The following is a 21,325-nucleotide window of genomic DNA, read 5'->3' on the forward strand; positions in this document are numbered from 1 at the left end:
AGGTACCACAAGGTAGATGAGAAGCCACGTGGATGGCTAAGAAAGCTATGGTTTGGATCCTACCTGGAGGTGGAATTCAGGTCTGTCCTCATCCTCAGTTGTATACAAACACCTGTGAGAGACGTTTCAGGGTCTTGTACGAAACACAGGACATCTGAGAGAGTAAACAATAAATATTTTGGAATATGAGTGCACAAACTAACTCCTTCCAGAACGACATCTCACATAACCTGAGGGCTTTTTTACACCCACATTACATCTGAAACTGATAGCTCATTTGGCCAGTCTCTACCCTTGTCCTTCATATTGCTAACATCTCCAATGTCCTGAAAAGTGAATGCCATGGCTTAGCGACACTGCAGGATTTGCAGGGAGACACTTCAGACACTGAGCTCAACATGGGGTTTCCCGCCAGAGCCTTGACTCAAGAGACTCAGTTCTCTCTGGGGACAGGAGCCTTTCAGTGTTTGGAAGGACAGGCACACTTGAGCAAGTTAAGCATTGCCAGGGCACGTGGAAGGTGAGAGCAGCTGGTCCACTAAGGCTCTCAGATCAAGTCCCTTTTCCTTTCCAAGGGACGAACAAGTAAAAGGGAAAGTGATAAACAAAACACACAATGCCACCAATCTCTAAGGAAGTGATAAGGGAGACAAGGAGGGAGCCCAGAGCTCTGCAGCCTCTAATTGATGGGCCATTAGGAAACTGCAGGTGTAGCTTTGAAGTGGATCAGGCTGAGCTTTGTAAGTGACAGGAAGTGACAACAGGGACATGGGGATTTGGGATGTTTGAGTAGGGTCCTGCGGGACTAGGCAACATTTATTAAGGCATGCTTAAGGGAAGGGTCAAAGGTGGGAGGAAAGAGGGGACTGGGGAGGAGCAAGGGGAGGCAATAGAGAGGAGGAAGGATAAAAGGAGGTACCTGCACCTAAGCAGGGGCTGGTCAGTGCACTTGTGGGATAAGACCTGTGCCTGATCACTACAGTCCCCCCTGCCTTCTTATTAAACTCTTTCTTAACTATCCTTCTGTGTATCTTCACTGCGTATCACCAACATGTGAGTGCCAGTAACTGGAGAGACTGGTGTGAAAGAGAGACATCTGGGTGCCAGTATCTGGGCAAACAACCAATGGCCATGGAGATTGTAGGCCTGGGTGCCAGCAACAGGAGAAGGGGCTAGTGGTTACAAAGCCTTTCTCTCTTGTGCCAGCAACTGGAAGGACTGATATATGAGCAGTGTGCTTGTGACCCCGGAGGGTGTAGGTGTGTGTGTTTTCACTGGGACCTGTACGTCACAGACATACCTGAGACAGTCAAACAAAGGACTACTTAGATCATTAAGAGACTGGAGCATCTCTCATTTGGAGAAAGGATGAGAGAGCTGGGACTGTTCCGTACAGAGAAGTCTCAGGGGAAATCTCATCACTGTCTACAAATATCTGAAGGGAGGCTCTGAAGGAGGCAGAGCCAGACTCTTCTCTGTAGTGCCCTGTTACAGGACAAGAAGCATTTGGCACAAACTGAAGCAAAGGAGGCTCTTTCTTAATACCAGGAAACTCTTTTTCACTGGGAGGGTGAGGGAATCCTAGCACAGGATGCCCAGAGAGGTTGTGGAGCCTCCATCCTTAAAGGTACTGAAAAGCTGTCTGGACATCATCTGGGCAACCAGCTCTAGGAGAGCCTTCCTGAACAGGGGCTTTACCAGACGACCTCTAGAGATCCTCTCCAAATGTAGTAATTCTGTGATTCCATAAGACAAGACATGAGGAGAGGCTGAGAGAACTGGCCTTCCTCAGCCTTCAAAAAAGAAGCTTAGGACCAAGTTTTTGGTGCTTCTAACACTTGACTGTAGGATGAAGAGCAAGATGGAGCCAAACTCTTCTTGAGCACACTAAAAGTGCAAAGGACAATGGACACGGTCTGGAACAGGGGAAATTCCTACTAGAAATTTGGAATTTTGTTTTTTTTAACCATGAGGGTTGTGCACGGATGTAGATGGATCCCAGTAAGAATGAGACTCTGCCTCCACAGAGTGTTGATTAAAATGCCATTAACTGGAGATAACCAAAGAAGGAAAAGGGGGTTCAGCTTCAGATGCCGAGTACCCCAAGTTATGGAACATGAGATGGACCTCTCGTAAGGGCATGGCACAAGGTGCACATCCCACCCATGCGGACATTCACTGGCATTCTTGTGGTAGGAGTTTTCATGGGATTTTTGTAGAAATAGACAACTTTATTCATCAGTCCTACTGTTGAGCAAAACGTCATTTATATAAAAACATGGTGCTTCACTCCTACAGAAAGACAAGGATGTGCTCGAGGCATCATTGCTAAGTGCGTCAGGAGATTATATACAGCACAGCACAGCATGGCATGCATCTCTGTCTACTCAGGTCAGCTGTCATGCAGGTCCCTAACTTCTGCATGAGCTTTGTGGTTACTGTGGGCCCCTGCATGTGGGCAAATGGATTCCCTGGTTCATGAGGTACTTTTGTTTGGAGAGAGGGAGAAAGCTGACATGTTTGAAAGGGACAGTCAGGGTCTGCAGGGCTTTAAGTGTCATTCTTTAGGTGTCTGAGACTTACATCCTAGGGTTGTGCCAGGAGAGGCCTCACGGCATACACTGATGGAACCAGATGCAGCCAAGCCAGACAATGTGTAAGGGAAGGGGAGAGAGGGGACACAAGCATGAAGGAAGGAGACTCCCAGCCATCTGGCCCTATGGTCAGCAAGGATGGTTGCAGGCTGAAGGCTACGGGTACTTTCTCTTCTCAGTAGAAATGCAGAATCTTCATCTTCTTGTACATGTCTTATCAGTAGAAATGCAGAATCCTCATCTTCTTGTACATGTCTTATCAGTAGAAATGCAGAATCCTCATCTTCCTTGTCTTATGTCTGCTATGAAGCCTAAGAAGGCAGATCCATCTCAGGAATCCATTGGAGGGTAAGCTTCAGCCTGCTCTTCTACATGGGAAAGACTGTGTTGGCCTCAGGACCCTCCACAGCTCTAGAAACCTCCTTTTACAGCATAAAGAGGTGCAGCACTTCCATGAGGATACTCTTATTGTAACCATGATCATTACCTGTATCATTATTCCCCTCATTGTGGAGGTTTTCTAGAGCAAAAGCCATGTTAGATTCAACCAAAATGAACAGTTTGTTACCTCTGCTGTGACTGCTGCATGGGATCCCTCTGGAGTTGATCTGGAAAGGAGGTGGGAGTAGGGGTCTCCACCTGCCAACCCCCCACTCCTTCAAATACCCTTTCAGCTCGGGGGTGCAGGGCTGCCACATCCCTACCCCTCAGTGAAGCACTCCAACGGGTGCCCGATGTGCCCCCCTGGGGGTGTGTGGGGGTGACCTACTGATCCTTCATCTTGTTCCCTGCTGACCCCTCACCCCTCTCCCTATGGAATACTTTCTCCTTGCCACCTCTGGGTTTGTGGCGTCCAGCAGCCCCACTGCAGCCAGGTTCTTCTCCCGCACTGTGGGTTATCCCACACAGAGGACACAACCAGAGCCCCTGATATGCTGCACAGCAGGGTTCATCTCCTATTTCTAGGGACTTGGAGGAGGGGCACTGTTCCCAGGCAGATGAAGGATGACAGGGGAGAAGTGACAGAAATAGAGGAGACGTCTGTTCCCAGAAAGCTGAGGACCCCAGTGGAAGTTGTGGTACCTCAGTGGGGAAGAAACCCCTAACCTCCCAAATGGCCAAGCAGTGGGTGTGCAGAAAAGCTGGCGATTCTAGCTGAGCAGGTGAGGACTCCACTGTGAGGTGACTGGGAACATCCCCTTCCCTCGACTGGGGCCCCCAGACCCCTCATTGTGGAAATGTTGGGAATGCCATTGGTTGAGGGAGCCACAGCTGTTGCTGCTGGAGGAGGGAGAAACCAGAAGGAGCATTTCAGGCACAGGAAGAACAGGTTGTTTCTCCTCCCCGCTTCTTCCTTTGCTCTCCCAACAGAGTTGTTTCCAGCAGCTCTGTTACCTTGGGGCTGGGAGGTGGTTTTCTGACTCTCTCTCACTCTGCAAACGGGTTGGTCTCAGCATGCACCTCGGATATCTCGTCCTTGCTGCCTTCCTGGGGCAACTGCTGGGTAAGTCCTGGCTTTTTATAAACATGCTTGTTCTTCTGCAGAAAACCTCACCAGCCTTATCAGGTCCATGTGGGGAACTCCTCTTGAATTACAGGAAAACATTGGGAAATGTCAGCTCACATTTGTGCTTTTGCACTGGTTCTCCCAAGACGCTCTTACAGTTCTAAAGGAGAGAGAAGAGATACCTCAGACACCTTCTCCTCCTTTTCTCTTGCCCTTCAATCTGTCTCTCTCTGCCTCTCTCTTCTGATGCACCTGCTGTCACCGTAGGAGATCTCAGCTCGCTCTGCAGTCCCACATTTCTCCCTTTCCAACACAAATTGGCAGATCCTGTCAATGCCGCTACAGGGACTTTAAAGTTCTCACCTGCTGACATTGCTAAGGTCCTTACATACCTGCAATGGCGTCCAGTTTCCTCCTGCTTGACAACACAGCCAGGGGTCCCTCTTTCCCTCAGCTGTGTGTTTACTCAGGGAGCTAGGAGCCCTTGGAGATGACAGGGATGGGGAAGCAGGATGAATCTTTTTGCCATAACTTCATGGACCCCTCAACCTGTTGTCAGGGTGCTGGACCCAGCACACAAGGGTCAGGACTGACAGGCTCTTTCCTGGTCTTCTGGGTGGTAGGAGCAGCAGCAGAAACACAGAAACAGCAGAAACACTCTCCTCAGTGTCCACTGAGGACTTTGAGCTTTGAGATCCTCCCCAAAACTACTCTCCACCTGGCTGTCCTCAGGCCTCAGCATTTTCCTGCAGGGCAAGGGACAGGGAGCCTTCTCCACCAGGGTTTTGCATGCACTCCTGGTTTGCTTCCCAGAGCCTTTCCCGGAGCAGAGCTGCTGACCTTCACTTTCTTCCAGGAACCATGGGGCAGATCACCATCACCCAGCAAGAAGGACGAGTCAGAGTGAAGCAGAGAAATGCCTTCCAAACAACCTGCACCTACCAAACCTCCACCTTTTGGGGTTTGCTCTGGTACCAGCAGAGGAAAAGACAAGCCCCACAGCTCATCTCGTATCACACAGCATCTGGCCCCACGCAGAGTGGCCGTCTCACCATGTTGCTGAACACCACGAGGAAATACAGCCTCCTGCAGCTGGAGGTAGTCGAGGTCTCTGACAGTGCCTTGTACCTCTGTGCCATGCATGACTCCCTGGTGCAGGGAGCTTCCTTGACTGTGCAACAATGCAGGGGAGGGAAGGGATGAGCCTGTGCAAGGCTGATCTTGGGGGAATGGGCTCTCAGCACTCCGCTGGCAGAGCTGCTTCCCCTGTGCACACAGAGATCTGCAGGGCATGATTCTCTTTCTGAAAGGACACCGTGTCAGTGTCTCTGGAGATGGCTGACCCTGACTGTAGGGCAGAGCCTGTTGTTGGGAACCAGGACGCCAGGGGCTTGCTCTCAGCCCCTCAGACTCAGTGTTGGCAAATTCCTGCAAGCCCATGACTAATTAGGTACATCAAGCACAGACCAGCCCCATCCAGAGGCCCCTGGAGGGCATTCTGACAGAGATTTGTGGGCTTGTTTGCTCTCTTGAGTCAAGCCATCAGGTTATCTGCAGGTGTTCAGACAATCCTTGTGCAAAGTCTGTGCTTTGAGCAGCAGAGCAAACCACACAGACAGCCCTGACTGCCAAAGGCCCAAGAGCTCTCCAGGTTTGTAACCAGCAAGCAAAGAGACCAAGACACAAAAGAAGCCTTACAACCCTCTAGACTCCTTGCAGTCTCCTCAGAGGTGTTGGGAGGATCTATGATCACCCGCAGCTCCTGTATAGGGAGCAGTGTTGTAGTGATGAGCTCCCATGGCAGCAGGGGACTGTGTGTCTGGGACAAGCCAGACTTGCAGCAGGCTGCTGTAGGGGAATGTTTATGTTACCCCTTGAGGCGAATTAAACACATGTTTGTGCTTAAATAATTTAAAACGTAATTAATGAACAATGCATTGGACAGAATCCTACTGCCAAAAGACGTTCTAAAAGGGGTCTGCAAAGATGCATCAAAAGCACATTCCTTATACACACTTTCATCAGCCATGGGTCCATCCCCCAATCCAGCTCTCCTGCCCAAAGGTGGCTCCTGAGCTCTCCCATTCCAGGTTGGCTACAAGACAATGCTGGGGCTGTTTCTTATCTCATCAGCAAGGGAAACTTCACCCCCCCTACAGGGAGTCATTCTGTCTCTGGCATCCCTCCTGCCAGCCACTTTAACCTCTTCTGAAACTGAGCCTTCTTGCCCTCCATGACAGATCATTCCTTGGTCACAAATTACCAGTGCTGAAGTAAAGAGCTGCTGTATCTTTTCTGTCTCCTATCTGCATGTATGATGCTAAACAAAACAAACACAGACAAAGTAAAGCTTGACCCAGGCAGCTCCTAGCATGCGTCATCCATGGGCCCTCATTCCTCTGCGCTCTCTGGGGAGACAGCCCCAGCCTCAGCCTCATATCAGCAGGTGTCTCTACCCCACTGGTAGAAAGACAGAATGCATGACAATCTCCCTGGTGGTCTTTGTGATCTCCTTCAGGGAGACCTGGGGGTCTGGAACCTGCATGCTCCCACACACATGCATTTGCAAAATAATATACATGCATTCTCCTCTACACAGATATACAGACAGACAAAAGGACACATCTACACACACCTGTGCCCACACAATTATGTATATGCAGACCAGTCACAGATATTCATACTCTCCTGCATGAAGGTATGTGCATGTGCTAAAACACATTCACACTCATAGACACCGTTGCCCAAACACATACACACAGACACAGAGGCTACATTTGTGCACACTCAGGTTTGCTTGAGTATTACCTTTGGCACACATATGTACATGTGAATGCGCACATGAGTGCAATGTACATGAACATGTACGTGAGCAAGCTTATGCACACACACCATGGAGAACAAGGACTCCCGACAACAGCTGTCAACCCCTCTAGATGACTCTAGGCAAGTCCTTCAGACCCTACAGTTAAGGCAAGGAGTTAGCCACTGGCAAGACCCATCAGCTTTAGTGAGCTCAAGGGTTTGGCAGTGGCTCAGTCAGCTGTTTTCTCCCTGTAAGACAGAGAAAAACCACAGCAGGGTTGGAGCTGTCATGGCCTTTCCAGACATTGAGCCTCTCCACGTCTCAAGTCTGTCTGTGAAGGATAATGTAAAAACTAGAGAACATCCCCATTGCTGAAGCACCCACAAAGAATTCCCATATTGCAAGTAAAAGAAAAAAAATCCTGCAGTGTTAGAAGATCCTGCCTGACATTTGTGATCTCCTCAAGGGTCTGGGACCAGCCCCTGCCCTTGCAAAGGGAGCAGTGCCAGTGACATGCTCATGTGGCAGCAGAAGGTTGTGTGTTTGGGACAAGCCAGACTCCCCTCAGGCTACAGACACTGAGGCTGGGACATCAGAAGTGATGTAGTAGTGAACCTGTCCCTAGACTCACTTTAAGGTAAACACCCTCTCTTCCAAAGGCAGAGATATGCAGAAGCAACATTAATTCACAGAGCAGCTGTTTCGTATGCAGGTGCTGGTGGTGTAATTGCCTGTAGGGAGGGGGAGCTGCCTGCAGTCTCCTCTGTCACCATGTGCTAGCTGAGTTTATCCTGCAGCCAAGGCTCCTATATGGAAAGCACTTTCTGCACATAATAATACGAGCGTAACGACAGTGTATTAGGTTTACCTGGCAAGGTTTTGGTAGTGGAGGGGCTGCAGGGCTGACTTCTGTGAGAAGATGCCAGAAGCTGCCCCCATGTCAGACAGAGCCAGTAACAGCTGGCTCCAAGATGGACCCGCCACTGGCCAAAGCTGAGCCAAGCAGCAACGGTGGTAGCTCCTCTGTGCTAACATATTTAAGAAGGAGTAAAAACCAGTGTGCAGCAGCTGCAAGAGAGGAGTGAGAAAATGTGAGCAAAACAACTCTGCAGACACCAAGGTCTGTAAAGAAGGAGTGGGAGGAGGCGCTTTAAGTACCAGAGCAGAGATTCCTCTGCAGCCATGGAGAAGACAATGGTGACACAGGTTGTCCCCTTGCAGCCCATGGAGGTCCACGATGGAGCATATATCCACCCTGCAGCCTATGGAGGACCTCATGCCGCAGCAGGTGGAGATGCCCTGAAGGAAGCTGCAACCCATGGAGAAGCCGAGCTGGACCAATCTCCTGACAGAAACTGTGGCCCATGGAGAGCAGCCCATGCTGGAGCAGGTTTTCTAGCAGGAACTCTGCCCCCACGGGGGACTCACACTGGAGCAGTCTGTTCCTGAAGGACTGCAGCCCATGGAAAGGACCCATGCTGGAGCAGTTCATGAAGAACTGCAGCCTGTAGGAAGAATCCCATGCTGAAGCAAGGGAAGAGCATGAGGAAGAAGGAGAGTCAGAGAAAACATGTTATGAACTGACCACAATCCCCACTCCCCTTCCCGCTGCTCAGCCCCGCAGGGACCAGGGACGAAGTAGAGAAGCTGCTTCTCTGCTTAGCGACCTTTTTGAGGGGGCTCCCATGCAGGTGAAGAGACTTGGGCAATAGAAACAGGCCACAGCAGTGAAATGGGAAGCATGGGTTGAGAAAGCTCAGTGCCTGCCTTCTGCACAACAGATTTAAATCACCATGAAAAACGAACATCCTCTGGCAACAGTGCCCTTTATTTTGAAGTATAAAATCAACATGGATCCCGTGTCCTTTTCCTAGCTTTCCAAGATCTCCTCAGTTGGGCAGCCAAACCAGTGGTCATGTCAAGAACCAGTAGCAGCACTTTGGCAGTGTTTTGGCCAAAGGGGTTACTCATCTGTCTGAAGCAAAGCCATCCCTCCCTCTTCTACAAGGACAAATGCAGATGGTATCATCACTGTGAAGGACCTGAGCTACCTTCTGCTTATTACAAGTTTTAATGCAGTAGGATTAGGAAGTCCAACTGTGCTGCTGTTGATGAGGGTTATTAATAGAATGACTAGGGAAAAGAGATTTCAGACATGCAAGTGAAATGCTCTTATAAAGCTTTTGGCCTGAAGTCATTCCGAGATATGCTTCATGAGCCATAATTCCCTCTTGAGAGAGGACATGAGTGTGGGGATTTCCATCCATCCACTTGTACACTTTTGTCAAGACATCTGAATTTTCATGAAGGAAATAGGCTATGAGACTGTAGTAGCTGCCAAGAGACATTTCCACCCATGAGAAGGGATGAGAAAAATCCTCTGAAAAAGAATCCTCTCCCCCAAGAATGGCAGCCAATTCCTGAGCAAAAACTCTCTGGAGGGACTAATGAAGGAGTCAAGAGCTCTGCACCCTCCTGCAGCTCTCTTGGGAAGTGCACCCAGTACCCTCGTCCTTGCTGATCTTCACGTTCTCCTGCGTGCTCTGTATCAGAGCAAGTCAATCATGCTCAGAAATACACCATTTCACTGTCCCCATGTCTGTGCTGACTACCCTCAGCTGCCACTGGATGAGAGTGCAGGGACGTGGGCTGGCTTTTATACCTGCCCTTCATTGCCACAGGACCAGAGGCATCCTTTGCAGAGGCAACAGTTTTCTGACAAGCTCATCTTGAAGGCAAACCATCACAGCTAATATGGGCTGTGCTTTTCTTTCCAACACTGCTGCCTTTTCATTTCCAGATTTGTGCCATGCCCGTTCCCCAGTAAGGGCTTCTTCTGAGTACTGTGATGAAAGGCCCCAGGATTTCTAGGGCAGGAATGTAGCAGTGCTGGCAGAACACTCAGCTCAAGTGCTGGATGGGTCCAGAGCAGGCAAGTGATGTCAACCTGGATCACTGTCATTGCACCGTTTGAAGTGCTGTTCTCAGGAAAAGCTCCAGCATTCCTCAGCTCAACACCCAAAAGTTCCCATGAATGAGGATATACCGCTACCTTATCCCTCCTCTTCTCACCTCGATGGTCACTTGTTGCCTCGCCAGGTGTGTGCGTTGTGCTGCTAGGTTTTGACTCCATCCTGCCTAACACTGCCCAGTCCCCAGGGGTCCTTAGAAAAATCCATGGTCCGCCATGTTCTTATGTGTATTCTTGCCTTGTGTGTACTTGTAAGCAGCCAGGTTTGTGTGGATGCACGTGGGAGCACAAATTTGTTTCTAACTCCATGCTGTTGTGCATGAACCTGTGTGTGTGTCTCCTTGTGTGTTCACTCATAAAGAGGAAACGTGCTGCTCATGGCAGGGACACTCTCCACTGCTCTCCCCATGAGCACCACAGAGCAGCAGATTCCCAGATTCAGAAGGAGCCTGAGTGCACTTGAATGGTGATGGCACCAGCCTGCTAGATATCTGTCCAGGGAAGAGGCACGGAAATGCAGCCCCTGTCTCCTGAGCCCCACCTCTCCTGCCCCTACAAAGCTCATGCTCTGCTGCTGCCAATCTCAAGCCACAACAAGAACAGCTTAACTCCAGCTTGGATCCTTTGTTCAGTTCAGTGTAACAATATTGGGAGTGCCTCAGCATGGCTGGAAGTGCCCCCTCCCTGCCTCTCCAGGCCAGAACACAGCTGCTCTCTCCAGTGCTAGAGAGTTCAAAAGGATGGGGTTTGCTTTATGGGGAAGGAGAAGGGCTGAGGAATCCTGCTGACCATGTCCTGGCCATCCCTGAGGTGTTTGGTTCCAATGCAGTGTTGGTGGTGTCTGGGGTGGGACAGAGCCCTCTCTCATGTCCACCTCAATGCCAAATGTACTTGTGTGGTTGATCGGCGAGATGCTGTGTCAGGCAGGGGCTGAGACCTCGGATCAAAGAGGTGCTGAATGAGAGGAACATGAAGCCTTATGTTGCTGTGCTGTGAGGGGAAGGCCAGACCCTGTGGCTTGCTGAGGGGAGACCTTATCGCTCTCTACAATTACCTGAAAGGGGGTTGCAGAGAGGTGGGTGTTGGCCTCTTTTCCCAAGTGATTAGCGACAGGACAAGAGGAAATGGCCTACAGTTGTTCCAGGGGAGGTTTAGGCTAGGTATTAGGAAAAAATTCTTTATGGAGAGAGTGGTGAAGCACTGGAACAGGCTGCCCAGGGAGGTGGTGGAGTCATCATCCCTGGAGGTGTTCAAGGAACTTGTGGACATGGCATTGTGGGACATGGTTTAGTGGGCATGGTGGTGTTGGGTTGATGGTTGGACCTGATGATCTTAGAGGTCTTTCCCAACCCTAATGATTCTGTGATTTCCCCAGCTGGGGCACAGGGCTAGCCAAGCTCAGGCCTTGGACTTCATGGAGGTGCACCAGGTAGCCTGGAAATCTCTGCTCTGGGAAGCTCTGGACATTTCCCCACCCTGGCCATGGTCCCAGACCTGAGATGTTAAACACTGAATGGCAGCCCCATTCCTCCTTGCACAGACTCATTGTGTGAATCCCTACTCCTTTCCCCATGTATTTCTGAATGGGGTGTGATCGTTAGCTTTGGCTCCATCCACCTTCCATGACATCCAAACTGTGCTAAGGCCAGTTGTTGGGGGCACCAACGTCTATGAGAAGGTGGTGATCTTTCTTGACATGGGGCTCAACACTATGACCCATTTCACCCCCGTCCTCACCTCCTGTGTGTGCATCATCTCATCCTTCCTGAGGGTCCACTCTGCCTTAGGCAAGTGTCATACCTTCTCCATCTGCACTGCCTACCTCAACATAGTGGCCAGCTCTTATGTGCCCAAGGTCCCATGTACCTGAGGACAGGATCCCAGAACCCTGTGCACAGCATGGCTGCTGACTTTTGCACGACAAAGACAGCCCTGTTGAATCCCCTGCTGTTCACCCTGAGGAATCAGGAGATGAAAGCTCACCTCACCAGGTTGCCTGGTGGGAGGGGGCTGGGCCAGAGTCAGCAGGTATTTTTCCTCTACATGAGACATCTGTGGACTGAGGAAGAGGAAGCAGGATCATGGTCTTGTGAGTCATGATGCCAGCTGAGGAGAGAAGCTGCCTGAGAAGGTGCTGGAAAGGAGGGCTGGGTTTGTTCTTGTGTTTGGGAACAAGGAAGAATCCATCTGTTTCCAGAAACGTCTTGTTTCTCTCCCAGACCACACCTCTCCCAGCAGCAGCACTGATTTCTCCTCTTCTATGTTCAGCTTCTCCCCCTTTACCTGTTCCACCTCCCCTGCTCCCACAACCTCCTCCCCTGCCCACCCTCCTTGCCTCAAGAACTGCCCTTCAGCACTTGGGTCTTCCTGCTTTTTTGCCTGACAGTGGACACCTGCACTGCATCCCCGGGGGACTTCACCTGATAGCTTACTTTTCCTTTCATGCTGATGGATGAGAGCATCCAGCAGAACCCCGTACCCCTTCCTTCCAGATCCAGTTTTAAATATCCAATTTTCCAGTGAGACATTTCGAGAAAATGAGCGTACTGTCAAAGCGGGAACTGTTTAACTTCCAGAAGTTCCTGCCATGCCCTGTTGCTGTGCCGTTCCCTCTCCCCTTTGGCCACTTCCAGGGCACCGGCGTCCCCGTGGCCGAGGTGCCCGTGCCGGGGACAGCCTCTGTCCGCACTCCCGCACACGCCGTGGCGCTGCGGGCAGCTCCGCTCCGCCCCGCCTGCTCTCTCCCGCGGCGCAGCCTTCCCGCGGGCTCCGCGCTCCCCGCCGCTGTTCCCGGGGCCGCTGCCGGCCTTTCACGGGCCACTCGGCCGGTGACACCGGCTGCAAGGGCAGCACCAGCCGGAGGGGCTCCGGGGCGGGGTTGGTGTGGTTTCGGGGTGCCCCGTGCCCGGGCAGCAGCAACACCCGACCCGTTCCTGCTGCCGGGTTTCAGGAGCTGCGGCAGCGCCGGGTGCCCCCGCGACGGCGGCTCGTCCCGCCCCGGTCTGCGCCGGGCAGTGCGGGGGGACCAGGGCTCGGCAGCGCCGCACTCCCCGCCCGCTCTGCTCCCGGCCCGCCTCGGCCTCCGCCCAGTCCCCTCCGCCGCCGCAGAGCTCAGCCCCGGGACGCATCTGGCGGCGGAGAAGAGGAGGCGGAGGGGAGGAGGCGCCGCGGCTGGAGCAGAGAGCGGAGGCTGGCGGTGGGGCAGCGAGGCGCGTGCGGTGGAGCAGCGGGATGCGGCGGTGCCGGGGCGCAGGGCTGGCGGGGCTGGCCGCGCTGCTCCTGGGTGCGTAGCGCTGTCCGCGGTGGATGGGGAACGGGGCAGAGCCTGGGGTAGCCCCCGCAGGTCCCTCCAGGCTGCCGTCCCCTCTGGCTTCTTCTCAGACCTCTGCCCCCGAACCATCCTCCTGTCCATCCCTCCCTCTGCTACCATCCCACATTCCCTCAGAAAACTCGCTTCTCTATTCTTTGTCCAACCCTCCCTGTTTCCTTCCTTTCCTCTCTGTTTTGCCATATAACTCATGCAGTCATTTTTTTCTCCATTGCTACTTTCTTTCTTTCTTTCTTTTATCCTCCTTTTTTTTCTTCAGTAATGCCACCCTTCCGCCTATCATTCATGCATTCATCTCTCCACAAACTATTAACGGACACTTGCATTAATGCACATGTTGACATCCTCTGGAAATTCTTTTCCTCATCATCTCTGTATGTTCCTGACTGCTTCTGCTGGGAAAGAGCAGGCAAGGCTGGGTAGGAAGCTGTTTTTGAGGGTTTTTTCTTCTTTTTCTCCTCAGCAGTGGCTGTGGCAAGAGCCCAGGTGCAGCAGGACCCATTGGCAGAGACAACCGAGGGTACCAGCATCAGCATCAACTGCTCACACGCCAACATACAGACAAACGAGGTCATCCACTGGTACCGTCAGCTCCCTGGCAGAGGCCCCACATTCCTCGCACTCGCTCTTAAAGAGTCCAAAGAGCTGCAGGACCCGCCGGGGCGGCTGTCGGTGGCGGCAGACCGCCGGTCCAGCGCCCTGTGGCTCGCCCGGCCCCGGTGCGGGGACGCGGCGGTGTATTACTGCGCCCTGGAAGACACGGGGAGAGGAGCCGGGGCTGCGGCCGGGCAAGAACCGCAGCGGGCGGGGCCGGGCGTCTGTGTCGGGGGACAGCCGCGGACGCGCCCGCCAGGGGGCGCTGCTGCCTCGTCTGCCGGGGCCGCCGCGCCCCACCCCGCCCCGCCCGGCCCCGGGCCCCGGGCCGGTTCCCCCGCCCGCCCAGCACCGCCACCGGCACTGGCTCCGGCATCAGTGCTGGTACCGTCACCGGCATCACCCGGTGCCCCTTGGAGTCTACGCGTGCGCTCAGCACCTCTTCTCATTGACGCCTGCTGCTGTGGCTCTGTGCTCCTGAAGGCAGCAAAGAGACACGCTTGGGGGGAACTGAGACGGGCTGTGCAAGGCAGAGAGGGGACCCACAAGGCTTTCTTGCTTCCCCAGAAAGGGCTCAGAGTGTTCTGGGTAACGCGGCATCCTCTGGCTTCTGTGTGTAAAATCCTGCCGGCATTCTCTCAGAGATGCGTCACAGATGGCACAGATTCCCAGGGTTTTTTTTCCCTTCTCAAGGACATGTACCAAGATCTCCAGCCAAGGCTGTTATTACCACTAACAGGCTCCTTGGACATTCGAAGTAAGCAATTAAGAATGGGGCAATGAAGAAACCAATGCACCCAGGAATTACCACAGATAGAATGAGTTGCAACCAGCATCAGCCCTTAAACACAAAGATCCGTTCCAACAAACCAGAAATGTTTGTCAGAGCTTTGCCAAGTTCTCTTCACTGTGGTCTACCACCTGCTCCTCAGCCCTGGCAGGGCCAGACTTTCACCTGGGGTAAAGTGGTTACCTTGTCTTGCAGCAGCAATTGATTTTATTCCTCTGACACCAGCAGACACAAAGGATTTACCCCAGCACACCTTTGGTTCCTCCCTCTTGCCTCGGTAGCTGATTCCCTCTGGACATGACGACGCTGTTCCAAACAGGGCAGTACGTTGCCCCAAAGGTAACACAAATGTAGTCAGGCAGGGGGGCATATGGCATCCCCAGGTGGCATATGGCCTGTTTGTCTTCTCCATGTGCCTCCTAACTGTGGTGGGAATAGCCTCATCCTTGTCACTGTGGGGAGTGAGCAGCCCCTGAGGGTCCTGAAGTAGTTCTTCCTTGGCAAGCTTTCCTTCTTGGAGACCCTGATGGAGACAGGCAAGAGAGTTTCCTTGTGCCCGGCACAGTTATTTTTCTGCTTCTTCTTCCTGGGCATGACTGAGCTCCTGACCCTCTCAGCCATGTCCCTTGATCATTATTTCACCATAGGCAAACTGCTCTGTAAAAAAAGGTATCATGATGAAGAAACTCTACTTCCTGCCAGCACTGGGAGCATGGGCAGCAGGCTTTGTGGTCATCTTCTCCCAGGTGGCTCTGTCGCTGCGGTGTCCTTTCTACACCAAGACGGTTCTTGACCATTTCTATTGTGATGCTGGGCCAGCATGAGCACGGCCTGTTGGAATTGGGTTGACCTTGGCTGGCTGCCAGGTGCCACCAATCCATTCTATCACTCCCCCTCCATCAACAGGACAGGGGGAGAGAAGACAGTGAAAGTCTTGTGGGTCAAGATGAGGACAGGGAGATCACACAGCAATTACCAGCACAGGCAAAACAGGCACCACTTGGGAAAATTAATTCAATTTATTGCCAATCAAATCAGAGTAGGATAATGAGAAATAAGAACAAATCTAAAAACATCTTCCCCCCCACCCACCCCCCCTTCTTCCCAGTCTCGACTTCATTTCTGAATTCTCTGCCTTGTCCCCACAAGTGGTGCAGGGTGATGGGGAATGGCGGGTACAGTCACTTCATAGCACATTTTCTCTGCTACTCCTTTCTCCTCCTGCTCTTCCCTGCTACAGCATTGGGTCCCTCCCATGGGAGAGAGGCCTTCACAAACTTCTCCAATGTGGCTCCTTCCCGTGGGTTGCAGTTCTTCATGAACTGCTCCAGCATGGGTCATTTCCATCGGCTGCAGTCCTTCAGGAAGAGACTGCTCCAGAGTGCGTCCCCCATGTGTCCACAGGTTCTGCCAGAAAACCTGCTCCAGCATGGGCTGCTCTCTGTGGACCACAGGTACGGCAGGACCCTGTTCCAGTGTGAGCTCTCCCTGCGGTTACAGCTTCCTTCAGGGCACATCCACCTGCTTCGGCATGGGGTCCTCCATAGGCTGCAGGGTGGATATCTGCTCCACCGTGGACTTCCATGGGCTGCCTGGGGACAACCTGTGTCACCATGGTCTTCACCACGAGCTTCAGGGGAAGCTCTGCTCTGGTGCTTAGAGCACCTCCTCCCCCTCCTTCTTCACTGACCTTGGTGGCTGCACAGTTGTTTCGCTCACATATTCACACTCCTCTCTTGCAGCTGCAGTTGCACAAGTATGTTCCCCTTCTTAAATTTATTATAATAGAGGCACTACCACCGTCACTGATTGGCTCAGCTTTGGTCTGTGGTGGGTCTGTCTTAGAGCTGGCTGGAACTGGCTCTGTCCGATATGGGGGGGCAGCTTCGGGCATCTTCTCACAGAAACCACCCCTGCAGCCCCCTTGCTACCAAAAGCTTGCCCCATAAACCCAATGCATTCTCTCCCTCACCTCTGTGAATCACATATTTAAGAATTATCATTAATGAATACATTCATCACACAATCTACAATGTTCATAAACTTCACTTACATCAAGAAGAATTCCTCACACCAAAATCAAAATAACACCTTCACAGGACCAACAAAGGTGGACAATTTACAGACACTCCACCCCTCAACACTTTACGGCAATAACAACGGCAGAAATCCCCCACCATTATTCCACTCTCTGCTCTCTAGCAACGTTCAGTCCATGTCCCAGGGTTCCCCAGGGCTGAATTTTAGGGCCAGTTCTCTTCAATGTTTCTATAAATGATCTGGACCCAGGAATCGAATGTACATTGTTTGCCGATGATACTAAACTAGGAGGAGCTGTGGACTCCCTCAAGGATAGAGAGAGGCCTTGCAAAAAAGACCTGGCTTGACTAGAGAGCTGGGCAATCACGAACTGTATGAAATTTAACAAGAGCAAGAGCTGGATTCTCCACCTCAATGTAAGAAGGACATCAAACTATGACCCTGTGTCCAGAGGAGGGGGACCAAGATGGTGAAAAGCCTCGAGGGCAAGACTTAGGAGGAGTGGCTGAGGTCATTTGGTTTGTTCAGCTTGGAGAAGAGAAGGCTGAGGGGTGACCTCCTTGCATCCTACAGCTTCCTCAAGGGGGGCAGCAGAGGGGGAGGAGCTGATCTCTTCTTTCTGGTGACCACTGACAGTACAGAAGGAAATGGAATGAAGCTGCGTCAAGGGCGTTTCAGATTGAACTTTAGGAAAAGGTTCTTCACTGAGAGGGTGGTCGGTCACTGGAACAGGGTCCCCAGGGAAGCGGTCGTGGCACCAAGCCTGTCAGAGTTCAAGGAGCGTCTGGAGGATCCTCTTAGGTCATGTGGTTTAGTAGTCCTGCGAGGAGCAGGGAGTTGGACTCAGTGATCCTTATGAGTCCCTTCCAACTTGATATATTCTATATATATATGGAAGCTCGTGAACACACAGACACATATGTTCTCCTCTGCACACACATATGCCCACACCCTGACACCACTCTCACTTAATTGCTCACCTGCATAATCGTGCATGTACATAAACACATGCACAGACACACACAGAATTGCACTTGTTCACACACACACTGGCAGACACTTGCCCTCACATGTGCATTTCCTAATGAACATTCAAATGCAAACACACAGCAACAAATACGCTCACAGGCACAGACAGATGCATATGCACATGAGGAAGCACAGCCTCTCACCACACACTGTGAGAATCAGGACTCCATCAGCCAGCTCTCTGCCTCTTTGCCCCTGACAACTTGAGGCAAGTCCTTGAAAGCCCACTGCTAAGAAGGTAAATCAGGCACCAGCCATCCCTGTTGGATTTAATGACAGCAGAGGGCTTTTGGGCTTCTGTGGGTAGGACAGAAGTAGTTCAATCAACTCTGTTCTCATCACAGGAAAGAGAGAAACTGTGTAGTGGTCCAAGATGCCAGGGTCTTGTTTGGACATTCAGCCTGTTCATATGCAAAGTGTGTGCATGAGAGACAAAGTCAAAACTAGAGAGAATCCCTATTGCTGCAGCTCCAGGGGTTCCCCACTTTAGAAGTCAAAGTAGTCCCAAGGTTTTACAAGCTCTGGCCCATCCCTGGTGATTGCCATAGAGAGGTTGTGGAAGTCTAGGACCAGTTCCATCTTCAGTGCAGCGAGAGGTACTGCCCTGACACACTCACTTGACAGCAGAGGGTTGTGTGTCTGGGGTGAGCCAGATGGCCTGCAGCTGCAAATGCTGAGCCTGGGACATCAGAAAGAAAGCTGGCCTGATGAAGTTGCCTTAAGAGAAATACCATCTCTTCAAAAGACAATCAAATATTAATTAGCAGGTGGCATCAGGAGATTACAAACTGCCTTAGCCAAGCTGTCTGCCTGTTAACATGACTCATTAGAGCTCATGGAGCTCCACTGCTGGAGATGTCTGTCTCCTCATCTGCTTTTAGCACTGGAGCAGTCTGCAGAGCTACAGGAATGGTGGCAGGAGGGTGTGCCCAGCACTGCGCAAGCACCAGGAGGACAGGCCTTGTGCCCTGAGAGCCTCTCAGCAGGGCTGGCCTTTTCCAAGGGTCCTCACCTGGCCTGAAAGGCTCCGATTCAGACCTCCTGCTACTGTGACCTGCTACCTTTGGAAGGAGTCCAGCTCCTAGCTGCACTCTGCAAGTGCACAGCTGGGCAAGATGGCACATGTCCACCCAGACCCCTGATCAGCAGCTCTCTTGGTACCAACCAGCCCTGTCTCCCCACACCTGGCAAGCTGCAGCCCAAAAGCAGAGCCAGGGAAAGGTGCTTTTGCAGTAACACCTTGAAAACAGGTGTGACTCCCGGGACTGTTCCCAGACACAAAGGACTGTCATCAAGAACCTGGGCTATCAGAGCAGGAGGGTAGCCTGGAGTCAGTGGGAGAGATGATCCCACTTTGCTCAGAACTCACCTGACGGCATCTAGAATGCTGTTTTGGGCTGTAATGCAACAAAAACCTTGACCAAGTGGTGTGAGTTCAGCGGAGGGTGGCCAGGATATTGAGGAGGCTGGAGCACTTCCTTGGGGGGGAAAGGCTGAGGGCCTAGGGCTTGCTGAGCATGGTGAAGAGGATGCTTTGGTGGGAGACCTAAAACAATCTTTGGAGTAGCTATGGTCATTAAACTGCATTGGGTCATTGCATCCAGCCCCAGATGGGCAGAGAAATTTAGAAAGCAAAGGATAACCCACCAGATGCATGACTAAGTATGCTCCAAGCAAGCCTATGTTAATGGTCACTGCACAGCCATCCCCAACAAGCCCCTCCCAGAACCACCCCTGAGCAACATCTCTCTCCCTGGGCATCTTGGGAGAGGGTCTGCAGGGGAAAGGATGAGACAGAAGAGCAGGCTGGGATGCAGCAGAACTTTAATGAGTCAAAAGAGGGAAATGAGGTTGATCCGAGTGGAGGCCCCAGAGCAGGAAGCACCAGGGGCAGACAGGATTCTGTGCCCCACAGCTGAGGCAGGGATTGTGCCAGGTGTTCATCTGCCTGCGCCACAGAGGGAGCGGGGCAAGCAGGTCCTCTCTTGGCTGGCTTTGTGAGGCTCACAGCCCAGAGGAGCACAAGACAAGAAGGACATGGGAGGGAAAGGAGAGAGTGGAAGAGGAGAAAGGCAGGCATGGGCCATGCTTTCAGATAGCCCAGGCTGGCCCCATCCTTTTGCAAGGGGTACTGGGGTTGCTCAGCCCCTCTGGAAGGAACAAGCTGATGCTCCGTCCCCAGTCCGGTAGGTACCATCTTGAGGGTGCTGGGGGACCTTCCCCAGGGCCCACCTTCCTGTGCTTTAATCTCCTAGCCAAAGAAGACCAAGGAGGGAAAATGTCCTCCTAGCCCTGCATCAGCAAAAGCCTCAACATGTGAGCAAGACCCATCAGCCAGGCACTGGACAAGATTCTCTGGTCAAGCACTTGAGTTGTTCCCCTGCATTTCATGTCTCTCCTCCAGCTCTGCGGACTCACCAGTGCTTAACTGGGAGGAGTCCCTATGTCCCTGAGGTGCTGTGGGGTCTCTGCCCCACAGAAATCTGCTGGTGGCTGCATTTCTGTCTCGGCAGTACACATTTTCTGACTTTGCAACCAAAACACATTGGACTTTTGAAAGCTGATGCAGGGACATGAAAGCACTCTCATCGCACTAATATTCTGTGGTGGTAACCCTGCCCGGACCCATCCTCAGCTCCTTCCCACAGAACAACGTGGTGGGATCCTCCACCTCCGCTACTGTCGGCAGCATCCTCAGCTGTGGTGGAGCGTCCATCACCTGTGGGTGCTGTGACCTCTGTGGCATTTCTAGCTGCTACTGTGGCAGAAGGTGCCCCCCCTGCTAAAGCCACTGGTGACAGGCAAGAAGACAAGGACCGCCTGGAACCCAGAAGCTCATGCTGGACTGAGGACAGAGCCCCTGGCCATTGATTTCAGAGAGGCTGAGCATCCAGTGCTGCCCTTCCAAAGGAGGGCTGCTGTGGCCCTCTGAAAACATGGCCAAGTCTAAATCCCTGGCCTTCCACTCTCTCCTATCTCTTTCTTGTCTTCTGTTCTTGTGGGCCATAAGACCCTCAAAGCCAGCCTGGGGCATGTGCTGACCCCTCTCCCTCTGTGGGACAGGCAGATGGATGCCCTGTGGGGTCTCCACCGTGGGCAATGGGCACAGAGTTTCTGCATCTGCTGTTGCTCTCCCTGCACTGGCAGCCAGTCTCCTCTAGAAGTGATCTCGTTTCCCACCTCAGAGTCATTAAAGTTTTCTACATCACAGCCTCTGCTTCCACATGTCCCTTCATCTGTATCATCTTTGCAATTCCTCATCTATTCCCTTGTCTTTCAGCCACCAGAAGGCATTATCTGCTTGTACCTCCCACCTCACCATCGTCCCCATCCTCTATGGAGCTCTCATCTTCACGTAGCTGAAACTCATGGCTCGCTTATCCTTTGGACAGTGGAGTCCACCCCCAACACTCTCCTGACTCTTTTGCTGAATCCTTTCACTTATGCCATCAGAAACAAGGAGTTGAAAGCAGCTCTGAGGAGAATGGCAAGGCAGTGAAAGGCTGCTTCAGCCTAGAAAAGGTTCCTGACAGGTCAGAAAACAAAGTCCAAACCCTGTGTTTGTGGAACTGCAATACAGCTGCACTTTTAGTCTTCTCTCACAGAATCACAGAATCACTAAGGTTGGAAAAGTCCTCTAAGATCATCAAGTCCAACCATCAACTA

The 21,325-nt window shown here is 52.2% G+C and overlaps 1 gene segment (V, D, J or C); it reads left to right on the forward strand.

Annotated features, from left to right (window-relative positions):
- Positions 1-13,109: 13,109 nt before the first annotated feature.
- On the forward strand, positions 13,110-21,018 carry LOC132319421 (T cell receptor alpha variable 4-like). The segment is given in 4 exon segments: positions 13,110-13,161; positions 13,673-13,958; positions 20,092-20,118; positions 20,940-21,018. Coding segments are annotated over 4 exon segments (444 nt in total).
- The last annotated feature ends 307 nt before the right edge of the window (positions 21,019-21,325 follow it).

This window comes from Gavia stellata, chromosome 28, assembly GCF_030936135.1.
Source record: "Gavia stellata isolate bGavSte3 chromosome 28, bGavSte3.hap2, whole genome shotgun sequence".
Taxonomy (NCBI): Eukaryota; Metazoa; Chordata; class Aves; order Gaviiformes; family Gaviidae; genus Gavia; species Gavia stellata.